The sequence below is a fragment of the Equus przewalskii genome, chromosome 7, assembly GCF_037783145.1.
Source record: "Equus przewalskii isolate Varuska chromosome 7, EquPr2, whole genome shotgun sequence".
Classification (NCBI taxonomy): domain Eukaryota; kingdom Metazoa; phylum Chordata; class Mammalia; order Perissodactyla; family Equidae; genus Equus; species Equus przewalskii.
This window is the reverse complement of record NC_091837.1, coordinates 54900626-54913724: the sequence shown is the minus strand read 5'-3', so window position 1 is coordinate 54913724 and position 13099 is coordinate 54900626. Positions and strand designations below refer to the sequence as shown.

The following is a 13099-nucleotide window of genomic DNA, read 5'->3' as shown; positions in this document are numbered from 1 at the left end:
AACCTAAAATGGGTCACAACCTAAATGTAAGAGCTAAAAACTGTAAGATATAGGCACAAATCTTCATGATCTTGGGTTAGGAAACAGTTTTTTACATGACACTAAAAGCACAAACAACAAAAGAAAAAATAAATTTGACTTCATCAAAATTAAAAGTTTTTGTGGTTCAGGGGCTGGCCCCGTGGCTGAGTGGTTAAGTTCACATGCTGTGCTTCGGTGGCCCAGGGTTTCGCCAGTTTGGATCCTGGGCATGGACCTAGCACTGTTCATCAAGCCATGCTGAGGTGGTGTCTCACATAGCAGAACTAGAAGGACCTGCAAGTAGAATACACAACTTATGTCCTGGGGGGCTTTGGGGAGAAGAAGGGAAAAAAAAACAAGATTGGCAACAGATGTTAGCTCTTTTAAAAAAAAAAAAATGGTGGTTCAAAGGAATCTCTCAAGAAAGGGAGAGAAGATTTCACATAATGAGAGAAAATATTTGCAAATCATATATCTGATGAGGAGCTTGTATCCAGAATATATAAAAACCCCTTACAAATCAACAATGAAGACAAATAACCAAATTTAAAATTGGGCAAAAGATTTGAATAAACATTTCTTTGAAAAAGATATATGAATGGCTAGTAAGCACATGAAAAGATGCTCAACATCACTAATCTTTAGGCAAATACAAATCAAAACCACGATGAGACACTTCACACCTACTAAGATGGCTATAATTAAAAAGGATGGATAACAACAAGTATTGGAGAGTATGTGGAGAAATTGGAACCCTCATTCATTGCTGGTGGGAATATAAAATGGTGCAGCCAGTTTGGAAGACAGTCTGGGAATTCTCAAAAAGTTAAATATAGCATTACCAAATGACCCAGCAGTTCCACTCCTAGGTATATATCCAAGAGAATGGAAAACATGTCCACGCAAAACCTTGTACACACATGTTCACATCACCAGTATTCAGTAACTGCCCAAGCTGTAAACAGTTCAACTGTCCATTGTCTGATGAATGGATAGATAAAAGTGGTATATTCATACAGTTGAATGTTATTTGGCCATAAAAAGGGATGAAGTAATGATACATGCTACAACATAGATGAACCTTGAAAAGATTATGCTAAGTAAAAGAAGCCAGGCACAAAAAATCACATATTTTATAAGTCCATTTATATGAAATGTCCATAATAGGCAAATTTATAGATAGAGAAAGTAGATTAGTGGTTGCTTAAGGCTGGGGTGGGAAGTAGGGAATTATTGTTAATGGGTATGAGTTTCTTTTGGGGTGATAGAAATGTTCTAGAATTAGATTATAGTGATGATTGTGCAGTTTCGTGAATATGCTAAAACCATTGAATTCTGAACTTCAAACACTGAATTTTCTAGTATAATAAAGATATATATTTTAAAAACATCTTGAAAGTTGCACATACTATTTCCATGACATCTCATTGGCTGTAACTTAGTTACGTTGTTATACCTGATTGCTGTGGGGCTGGGAACAGTACTCTGTATTCTGGGCAGCCATGTGCCCAGCTAATGTAAGGGGACTATTACTGAGGACAAGGAGAGAGTGAGAATATTGGTGACATCTAGTAATCTCTGCCACTTTCTAGTTAAAAGTGACTCATAACAAAAAAACTGGTACAAGTTATTGTGGTTAAGTCAACAGTTGTTCTTGATGAAAATCTTCCTATTAGCCTGAAATAATAACCTGTTTTTAAAAAAACAAAAGGTTTAAATATGAAGAGAGTCTGAGAAAATAGAATTGCTCTTATTTTCTATGGCAAAATAGAAGAACAAAAAGGAGGAAAATATCTTTAATTTCATCTGATAGTTAAATGTGTCAATTTATGGGAGCTAAGTAGTAAAAAATGCCCGTGTTCAATTATCATTGATGGTTCATTGATAATAGCTGGGTGATTGACTCTGGTCTGGAAAAAGGACAAGAAGGGTCCCTGGCTCCCAAGAATGTTACAGTCCAATTAGAGAAATATAATGTATATGCATAAAATCTTAAATAACACAGGATAATTTATAATTACTACAAAATGAAAAAAAAAAGACAAAAAGTGCTATGCAAGTTTAAGAGCCTGAGAGAATCTGTGACGTGAGTATTTGAGGACAGTACTAGTAATAATACTTTTGGAAGGCTTAATATGTGGCTAATACTTTCTAAGTGCCTGCTTGAGTATTACCTTGCTCCCTTCTCACAACAGATGCAAGAACTGAGTCACCTGGGGGGGGTGAAGTCTCTCGGGGGCCTGTGCTCACTGCCTCAGTTGTTCTCTGAATGCTGACTGCACATTGGGACGTCTGAGGAGATTTCCCAGCATGCAGATTCCTGGGCTCCACCCCTGAAGGTTCTGATTTCATTGATCTGGCGTTTCATTGATCTGGCGTGGGACCTTACCTTACTCCCTCCAACCCCAATTGGAGTTTTTACAAGTCCCCAGATGATGACAGTGACTGTGCAGCCTGGGGTCAGAACCACCGTTTTCTTTAGGGCTGAAGGTTCCTCCCCTCACACATGAGGGATTGTCAGCCCTTGAAGGAAGGGCAGGACTTTAGACAGCAGGTTTTCATTTTTAGAACTGGACAGCAGCTACCTTAGTGCTACTGTTGTTGGTAGTTGTTTTTTTCTCCCCAGAGCCCTTTCTCTCTACCGTAAGACATGTCTTAGTGTTCACAAAACAACAGTGCCTAGAAATGGACTGTCCTCTTGAAGTAGATGAATGTAGAAATGCAGGGGCATGCACATCATTGGAGGGTCATTCTATTGTTTGACATTTGGAATAGGGGAATGTTATAGGTGACTTCTGGATTCCAAAATTATTCATTGTATCTGCCCAGATTTAGGACACTCATTTCCCTTTGCATTCGTGGTATCTGTGCCAGAAGCTTTATCTTTTTTTACCCCTTATTATACTTTTTGAGATGCTGTTGTCACCAAGTGGCTTCAGATACCTTCATTTGGTTGGTACTTGTTTCTGATCCTTCCTCTTCAGTCCTACACTTTCTTATAATACCTCAACCATTAGGCTAAAAGCAGTTTCTTCTCTTATTCCTAGACTTTTATTTTCCACTGAAGAAATTTTGGTTTTTCAGTTTCCACTGATTTCAAAATTATTACCTGTACTTTAATGACTTCCTGTAACCATATCCTCCCTGATCCCTTTATAATTTCTCTCTCTTAATTAATTAGTAGCTAATTAGTTATTTCTTTCAGGATTTTCCTCCCCTTCTAATACTACTTTTTTGAAACACCTTACTGCTTTTTCATTGCAGACAACGTTTTAATTTCAGGATGCTCTTTCACTGTCTTAGAGCAATTTGCTATGACATCATCTCTTTAGCTCCTTCATCTCCTCCCCTCCACATACCCTTTCTTTAGTCACCATGTCATTTGGATTGTAGTCTTTGGGGACAAAGAAATATTATCATAGTGCCGTGTTCTATTCTCCCAGTAAATATTTCTTGTTTGTTTGGGAGGCATTAAAACAACTAGGACCTCATACGTTGAAAATGTTTGAGGATGCTAATTAAATAACATTTAATTATATCCTTCAGTGTATGGGATGAAATGTAACTAAAAGAATGAGGAAGGAATTTTTAGTCTAAGCTAAACTTAGACTAACCCTTTGCAGATTCAAGGTAAGTTTGTATTTATAAAGAGTACCTAGAAAGAATAGCCTCTGTAACAAAGTCTTTGTAATTATTATAATAAGGAGATGGCTGGTGGTGAAGGTTGTGCATATAGATGTTTTAGTTAAGGTAGTCTAACTACTGAAACAAGAAAGGAGAACTGCAACACATCACTAGTATAATATTACAGTTGAAGTGTGTTTCTCACATCACTGCTCAATGTGTGGTCAGGGCACCGGCTGGTGGTTTGTTCCACTGTGTATTAATTAAGGAACCCAGACTGCTGTCAGCTGTGCTATCTTCAGCTTGTTCCAAGGTCTTCCTGGGAATCAATATTCAGCCCTTGGCTGAGGAAAGAGCATAGAGGATGGCTTGTGGGCAGTTTCCATATGTACGGCCAGGACAGGAAGTAGGAAATGTCATTTCTGCTCACACACCTTTGGCTAGAACTCAGTGGCATGGCACCGCTTAACTGCAAGGAGTCAGAAAGAAGAGGACTCCTGTCCGGTAATCAGCCCCTGCCTTTGAATGTATTGTAAAAAATGTTCAAGTTGTGAGAGAAATGCATTGGTTTGAGTATTTAACCTACTCAGGAAGATTCCTGTCTCCATGAAAAGGATTGTGAGGTCAAGTAAAGACATAATTAAAATTAAGCAACAGTATTTATTAACAATGAGGAAGTACAAGTACAATGTTATCACTTGACCAGCTTTCCTTTTAACATTAGTAAAATAAAACAGTGCACAACTGTTAAATTAGATTTGTAGTAAGTAGCAACACAGATATCATAGAACCTATTAATTTACCCATTGTTGATAGATCTAGCTATGACATAAGGAACAGTTTATGTCTATAACAGATAAAAATAATACCAAGTTCAGTAAGTCTGATTCTCATTACTCATGTATTAACAAATTGGAGGATTTCAATGGGGCCTTAATAGTCAGTCAACAAATAATAAGTATCCACCATAGACAGGGTTCTACCAATGTGCTGAGAAGAAACCAAGCTAACTGTAGATAAAAGCATACTTTAAAAAGAAAAATAAATGAACATGGTAAGATTATATATTTGCTATGCAAAGTAGAAAGTCAGGTATTCTAGGAGTTGAAAAGACTAAAAGGGCATGCCTTCTGTAGAGACATCGCCCCAAATTGTTGACTGAGCCTGTTACTTGGGTGTGAAATATAACACCAGGAACAAAGAGACACAAATGTGGAAAATCAAAAACATTTTAATTTACTAGCTGCCAAAATCACATCCCAACTTTGAGAAATGTGTAAAATCATGCATTTGTTCTATGTGACATGAGAATGGCAAACAAAACCCCAGCATGGGTCTGTGTCTGTTTGGTTCTTTGGATTCAGCCCAACTTTAGTGGAAAGCTCATCAGCAGAGAGTTAACAGGCTTACCATCAAAACATTGTGAATTGTCATCTGAGTGCACTCATACTTTGTCTTCATGATTAAAAATTTAAAAAAACAAACAAATAGAGATTTGGATTCTACTATGGCAGACTTTTTTTTTTTTTTTGAGGAAGATTAGCCCTGAGCTAACTGCCGCCAATCCTCCTCTTTTTTGAGGAAGACTGGCCCTGAACCAACGTCTGTGCCCATCTTCCCCTACTTTATATGTGGGACGCCTACCACAGCATGGCTTGCCAAGCAGTGCCATGTCCTAACCTGGGATCTGAACTGGCGAACCCCGGGCCAACGAAGCGGAATCTGAGAACTTAACCAGGCCGGCCCCTACTATGGCAGACTTTTATAACTACGTGAACTAATTCAGACACATCCTAAGTAATTCATACATAAAGGCACTACAGTTATGCACTAACTCAGATACAGTCAATTGAATTTAATTACAGTTCAGACAAAGCTAAAATAGTTACAAACAGCATAAAGAACATAAGATTTATCCAGGGAAAATATTCTAAACCTATTGTTAGAATATTGAAAAAGCAAAACCATGAGACAATGAGTCTGGGTGTTCCTTTGCACTTCTGTGGTTGCTGGTAAGATGTGATGGCTTAGAGAAGATCTCATCTTGCAGCATTTGTGGTCCTGGATATCTTTGTTCCTTAACCTCTATAAGCATGTTTCTCGAACTTGACGAATATATAGACCAGTTTTTTGGGGTTTTTTATTGTAAAGATTGGCACCTAGGCTAACATCTGTTGCCAATCATTTTCTTTTTTCCTTCTTCTTCTCCCCAAAGCCCCCCAGTACCTAGTTGTATATTCTAGTTGTGAGTGCCTCTAGTTGTGCTATGTGGGACGCCACCTCAGCATGGCCTGATGAGCGGTGCCATGTCTGCACCCAGGATCTGAACCAGCGAAACTCTGGGCCACCAAAGCGGGGCGTGCGAACTTAATCACTCGGCCACGGGGCCGGCCCCAACAGACTGGTTTTAAAAGGGAAAAAAAATGCTTGTGATTCTCACAGTATTAAGTTATTTTTATTATAACATTTTTAAATATATATAAACATTAAAAAGTCAGTCTGATGTCCTTGTGCTGATAGCTCTAAGAGAAATTTATAAATTCAGCATAGAATATAAGCAAACCTGCAAGATAAATGCAGTTTAAATGAAAAATAGGAGGATTCGTATCAGGAAGGCATTCATGAAGGCGGCCTTTGAGCTGATCCTTCAAGGGTGAGTAGGATGAGTAGAGGGTTATTAGGGATTGGGAAATAAGTCTCGGGCAAATGAGAGAAAGAGAGAGGACAGCCCAGATGTGTGTGGAACAGAGAACATGTTCTTTGGGCTCTACAGAGTGGTGTGGGGGACACAAGGTCATAGAGCCTTTGGAACTAGATCATGGGACTCTTGAATATTGGGCCAAGGAATTTAGGCCCCATTCCATATGAGTGAGAACCACTGAAGACAGCTGTGAGCAGAAGAATAAGATGAGAAGTGCTATATTCTTAAAAACTTTATCTGTAGCAATATTTAAATAAATTGAAGCCATATTTAAATAAATTGAAAGAGTAAAGAACAGGAGATTGAATACCCAACCAAGAGGACAGATCCATGAGAGCAGGTACTTGGTTCACTACTATATTACCAGGTCTAGAACATAGGTGGTTCTCAGTAAGTGTTTGTCAAATGAATGTATGATGCATGGTTAAATGTCGAGGGGTCATGCAGGTAGAAATGTGCAGAAGATAAAGTCTGGACTATGAACTCAGAATAGAAGTTAGTAACTGGTAGCATGGATTTGAGAGCTGTCCATAACTAACTGAATCCTTGAGAGGTATATAAGATTGTAAAGGAGAGAGAAAAGATGAACAGGCTAAAGGGGGAACCTTGGTTAACTCCTACAGTTACAGCCAATGTAAAAGGGGAACAACTTGAGACAGTAACAAGGAGAGATCAGAAAGGTGAATCAGAAAATTAGATTGGCCCACCAGCCAAAGGAGCAGAATTTGTATATGTACAGGTTATAAATATTCATTTTAAGGTTTCAGACTGATACTTTTTTTAAGCAGACTTACTTTGAAGGATTGAGGGTGTCTAGTTCTCCTAGCATTAAAAACAATTTCAACAGGTATGTAAGACTTAATGTTGAGGAGGGGTCAAGGCGAAACCAGGCAAGTAAAGTATATCCCAGAAGCATGCCAGATGTGAGGAAATTTCTGGATGGCATTACCATATTTTGGAATTTAACACACAGTTATTTTAGACTTCTTGTTACTACATCATTGAGCTAAATATGTAAGTTTTAGTATGTTATACATGGTAGTTAAACAACAGGATAATTATATCACAAAAAAATTGTTTACTTTACGAAGTCATTTAATGTAGTGTCTCTATTTAGTGGCCTACCCTAGGATATTTTAAGTGATTATATTAAGTTTTATTTCTAGACAATTTTTGTGAAACTTATTTTGCCTAAAGCAGGCACATGTTTCACTTGTTTAAAAAAATAAAAAAGACATAAGCTCAAAAATAGGCATTGGTTTCTTACTACTTTATGGCTTTGAAAATTATCTGAATCCTCTTGATAGAGAATTTACTCCATTAGCTAGCAGTAGGATTTAACATTAAATTTTTATTTTGATTAACTTGACTGCAATTGTTTCTTGGCTGCCTTTTTAGAGCCCACTGTGGAATAAAATTAAAACAGTTTTTATGTTATAACAATTTAGTTGCAGAAAATGACATTTTTCTTTTTTCCCTGAATGGCACAGTTTTTTCCCTCTGAGTTTCCTGCAAACGCCCCGTGGCTGTAGTTTCTCCTTTATCCCATCCATCTTTTATAGTACCGCCAGATTAATTTTCCTAAAGCAGAATTTTGGGCATTCTCTTCCCCAGAACTCTTCAGTGGCTCCCCATTGCCTCCATCTTAGCTAAGCTCAATTCTTCCATCAAAGCAGCACCAGCCCAAATGCTATATATTCCTGTTCACATTTTCTTAATGTGCTCTGCTAAGTCTCGATCTCTACTCTGGGTTTCTTCTGCCTCTTGCATAGTACTCATCATGTCCTACCTGACATAAAATTACATACGAACTCATCTCATCCAGGAGAATGTCCACATCTTGAATGCAGGGATCAAGTTGTCTTTATAGTTTTGCCCACTCCCCCATTGCTTTGTGCAGAAAAGATACTCAATAAGTGTTTGTTGGTCTTCTGATTGTGCACATTAAATATGTGCATGTCTTTGTATATCAATTATATCTCAATGAAGCTTTTATTTATTTATTTGCTGAGGAAGATTAGCCATGAGCTAACATCTGTGCCAGTCTTGTTCTGCTTTATATGTGGGTCACCGCCACAGCATGGCTGACCAGTGGCATGGGTCTGTGCCTGGGATCGAACCCATGAACCCGGGTGGCTGAAGTGGAGTGTGCCAAACTTAACCACTAGGCCACAGGGCCGGCCCTTCACTTTCTAGTGAATTCATGACTTAATTATTCATTCTTGTTAACAGTACCCTCTGTCTCCTTCCTGTTGTAGTAAGCACCCTAGGGCAGGGATCTTTTTTTGTTCAGTGATGTATCCCAAGTTCTGGGAACAGTGCTCGTCATATTGGTTGAGTAAATGAGTGAGACTTGAAGCCAGAGGTCAGCTTCTCCCTGTTTCTTGGATTGTTGGTTTTCAAGGCGATGGGCAGTGTGGTGTTGGAAGAGCAGAAGAGAGACCGAGAGAATCTCTGAAGTCAGTTTCTGCCACTTACTAGCTGTATAGCTTTGGGCAAGTTTCGTGACTGCTCTGAAGGTGATTTCCTCACCTGTAAACGGATAATGTGACCTAAATTATAATGTTTATTTAAAGGTTAAACTTTAGGGAGAAAAAGCATACTATAAATAGAGTTAATAGCCGATCACTCCCAACATAACATGACAGACTTGGTGCTACACAGTTTCCATCGCTGTCACCGTGTATCTTCACAACCACTCTGTGAAGCAGGGACTGTTGGTGCCCCATCTCACAAGTGAAGAGAAGGTTCCTGCCCAGGACCATACACAGTGGGCGGGTGCAGAGCTTTGACTAGACCAGGTCTGCTGGACTTGAGGTGCTTGTAATCCTCCCCGCTGTGTATGTGCCCTTCCCACCCTCCTGCCTCCTGGGTGGGAGCTCCAAGGGGGCCAAAGGTCCTGTGAGTTCTCCTTTGGGGCGGCGGTTCTAGATCTTTGCTTCCTGCACTAATATGCTTGAGGGATGCAAAGGGCTGGTGGATACCAGTGGCCTCCTAGGGAGGGTGTCTTTATGAACCTGGGCCTCCGAAAGCCTGAGGGGCAGGGGAGTCTGGTTTGAAAAATTCCTCCTGGGGAATTGGACCCTCCCTCCTACTAGGGTGCCTCCACTTCCAGGCCTGTTTCTTTTTCTCCCATCCCACTCCCTCCCCACAAAATAAGTCTCTTAACTCTTTGTATTTCCTTCAACAAAGATAAAGTATTCTTGCATAAAGACTGTTTTAAAGACCGTTGCCATATTGCTTTGGAAACAAATTAAATGATTTATGGTTATACAATTAAGTTGATCATTATGGCCTCCTCTACTTTATTTATTTAAAAAGTATGGGCACTTTTAAGAATTTTTAAGGGATTTATAAATGACATTTCAAAACAGTTAAATCACCAATAACTCTTTTAATTATTGCGATATAATAAATGTCAAAAATAAGGAAGGCTAATTGTTTTCTAAAGGAATTAGCCTTTTCAGGTATTTCCTTTGAGCATTTAAAATTACTAAACTAGGATTAATGGGATAGAACATTTCAACATCTAAAAAGACATCTTTTAAGTTTCAGGGAATGGATTTCTCTTTTGAAATAGTTTGTCATCAGTTTAGATGCTGAAAAGCTACTTCAGAGAAATAACGTTAACGTGAGTAATAACATTAACTAACGTAATGTTATTTACTAATGTTTACTAATTTACTAATTTATTTACTAATAATAAAGTAAATAACAAAATAAGAAATAATTTCATTTGTATGTTATAAAGCTTCACTATTTTTAATTGATTGTGAAATTTGATAGGAGGCCAGAGAGAACTGGCAGAACATATAAAATTTAAAAGGAGATAGAAGCATTTAATTTCAAGTACTGTTTCAACAGCGGGAGAAGTTTATTATTATTTTTGGTAATTACATTGTCGTGGTTAAGAGTGTCAGCTTTGGAATCAGTCTGGCCTAGGCCTGAATCCCCACTTTTCTACTCGTTAATCTGTGAGCTTAGATGTGTTACTTAACATTCTGAACCTTCATATTTCTCTCCTGTGAAGAAGGAACATTACCTACCTCGTAATGTTACTCTATTGCATGAAATAATATATGGGAAGCGTGTAAGTAGTGCCTGATGTATTCTTGGCCCTTCATAAATATTCTCATTGAAATATCATTTAGCTAAAATGACCTATTTGAAAATCTATTTGCAAATAAGTAGGAGACATTTTTATAGAATCCTGTGTACAATTGTCAACTTGGTTTGGAATGCCTTTTTTATTGTTAATTCAAAAGTAGATTTTATCTCATCTTGGGGTGAACTATCACTTCTGCATTAGTGAAGTCTTCACTAATGAAATTTGATTACAGAGTATAGAGTGAGCAGGTGGTATTCTAAGTTTTTTGTGTAAAATTGTGTTTTCTAGGAGAATGCATAGAAGGGCTGCGGGAGAATGACTACCTTCTGATCCATTCTTGCCGTCAGTGGACCACCATCACTGCCCATAGCTTGGAGGAGGGGCACTACGTCATTGGGCCAAAGATAGAGATTCCGGTACATTATGCAGGTAAGACTCCTCTCAAGGGGCAAGAAAAGGCAGTGGAAGGGGACTTGAAGATATTTTTTCCTCCACAGTGAGAAAATAGGAATTGTGTATAAGCTAGAGAATATAATGACTTAGAAAAAGACGAATCAGACACTTTTGTGTGGTAATTTTATCTATCAGTGAAAGCTCAGATTCGTTTTGTCATAGTTATTTCTGATTAATGCATGTAGTTGGACGCAGATTCTTATTAGATATTTATAAAATGAAAATTTTGCAAATACAAAGAATGTCTCTGTAGTCTTGGGATGACAGTCAATATGTGTAGCCAACCTCTGAGCTCCAATGTCTGTGAATAACCCTGGGCACAGCTTGAATGTTGCTTTTGTGAATGACTTTGATGTCATGATTTCACAAGATGCCATTTCACAAATGAGCATTGTGGTCTGGTTTCAAAAGTACAATCGTGAGCCACATAGCGACATTTCGGTCAACAACTGACTGCATATACAATGGTGGTCCCATAAGATTTGTACCATATAGTCTAGGTGTGTAGTAGGCTATACCGTCTAGGTTTGTGTAAGTACACTCTGTGATGTTCACACAACAACATAATGATGCATTATTTCTTAGAATGTATCCTGTGTGCCAGTTCTGTTCTAGGAGTTTAGGATTTATCTAGTGGCTTGAAAAATTTTCAGTAGTGGTGGCTTGTAAACACAGTTCTTTACAAAAAATTATACTTTCTTTACTTTCTTCTGGTGCTTATAGTTCATTATAGGAAGGATCTTGACTTTTTCTCTACTACTGTTAATTTTTCAGAAGTCTGTAGCTTTAATCAATTAGCTGTAAATTGTGTAACCCTAGAATGCTATTATGGTCTTGAGTGAAACCTCTACACTGCCCAGAGAGTTGTCTATTTGGAAAAGGGAGCTTGCTGTATTCCCACTGTGCAGAACAGCAGCAAATGGTATGTGTTCAGTAAATATTTATTGGATGAATGAATGGTTTGGTCCCCTTTTTATTCCTAGGAGTCTTCAATTGCTAATATGACCTAAGGATCATTCAGCTTCTCAAAAATCCTTCTTATTCCAAAAAAATTAAAAGAAAGAAAGCATTTCTCCAGCTTGAAACTTTGTCTTTGGAATGTATTTCCTAGCTGTAGGAGGGTCTTCATAGAAAAAGGAGGAAGGTGTAGCTACAAAATGTATCATCACTGTGAGATTGGGAGCCAGGCTAAAGGGGCAGAGAATGACACAGGCCCCCCAGCCTGTCCAGTCTCTCCCAGAACAGGTGAGAGCCACACTATTTTTAGCAGGCCCAAAGTTCTGGTTCCTGTTTTTTGTGGAAAATTGACAAGGAAGGTATAAGATTGTGCTTCATCACGTTTACAATTTTACCAAATCTTCTGTGTTCATCTGTTAGTAGATTGAGTTTTAGTCTTCCCCCCAAAGCTGTTGTAAATAGCTCTGTCAAATCAGTCTTCCAAAGGAATGCTTTCATTTGATCGTCTCCTCAAATCTCTTAAGAGACGCCATACTGCCACCAGACTCTTTGACTTGTTGCTCAAAGCCCTCCAGGGATGGTTCTAGTCTACTTCTCCAGACTTGACTTTTCTACTCTGAAGAGTGAACCTTCCCCTCTATCTAGGATGGTCACCTCACTGTTTCCTGGACATATTGAATACTTTTCCTTTCACACCCTTCCCTGGCTGGAGCTGCCTTCCTCAGCCATGCTTTTATCAGAGCCTGTCACTGCATCAGAAGGGTGCAGGCATCCATTACTGTCCCAATGTGGTCTCCCGTGTACTTATTGTGTATCACATTCATTTAGCTCACGTCCTCAGTCTTTGTTCAGTTACCTTTTCCTGTGAACACACATATCTTCACTTCCAGTTGGATTATACACTCTTTAACAATTCTAAACACTTTTGTGAGTCCTCTGGATCTGTACACGAAACGTAAAATTCCATATAGTGGTAGATGCTTGATCTAGGAATCTCAAAGTTGGCTACAGATTAGAATCACTTGGGAAGCTTTAAAAATGTCTGATGCCCAGGCCCCATCTCCAGAGTTTCTGGTTTAATTGGTCTTGAGTGTGGGCTGGGCATTAGGGTTTTGAAAGCTCTTCTTGTGGTTAAATTATGCAGCCAAGGTTGGAAATCCTTTGTTCTGGAGTGGGTGTTCACAGTGTCAGATGATAAGATTTCCCCAAACATCAGCAAGTATTTGCAAATGTTT

General features: G+C 38.6%; 1 protein-coding gene across 4 annotated transcripts in view; it reads left to right on the top strand.

Moving 5' to 3' along the window:
- The window catches only part of GAREM1 (GRB2 associated regulator of MAPK1 subtype 1), a 209410-nt gene that overhangs the window by 81086 nt on the left and 115225 nt on the right, over positions 1–13099 (top strand). For all 4 annotated transcript variants that reach the window (XM_070627542.1, XM_070627541.1, XM_070627543.1 and 1 more), the window contains one exon: positions 10743–10883. In XM_070627542.1, the coding sequence (XP_070483643.1) occupies positions 10743–10883 (141 nt within the window). The remainder of the gene's footprint in view (positions 1–10742; positions 10884–13099) is intronic.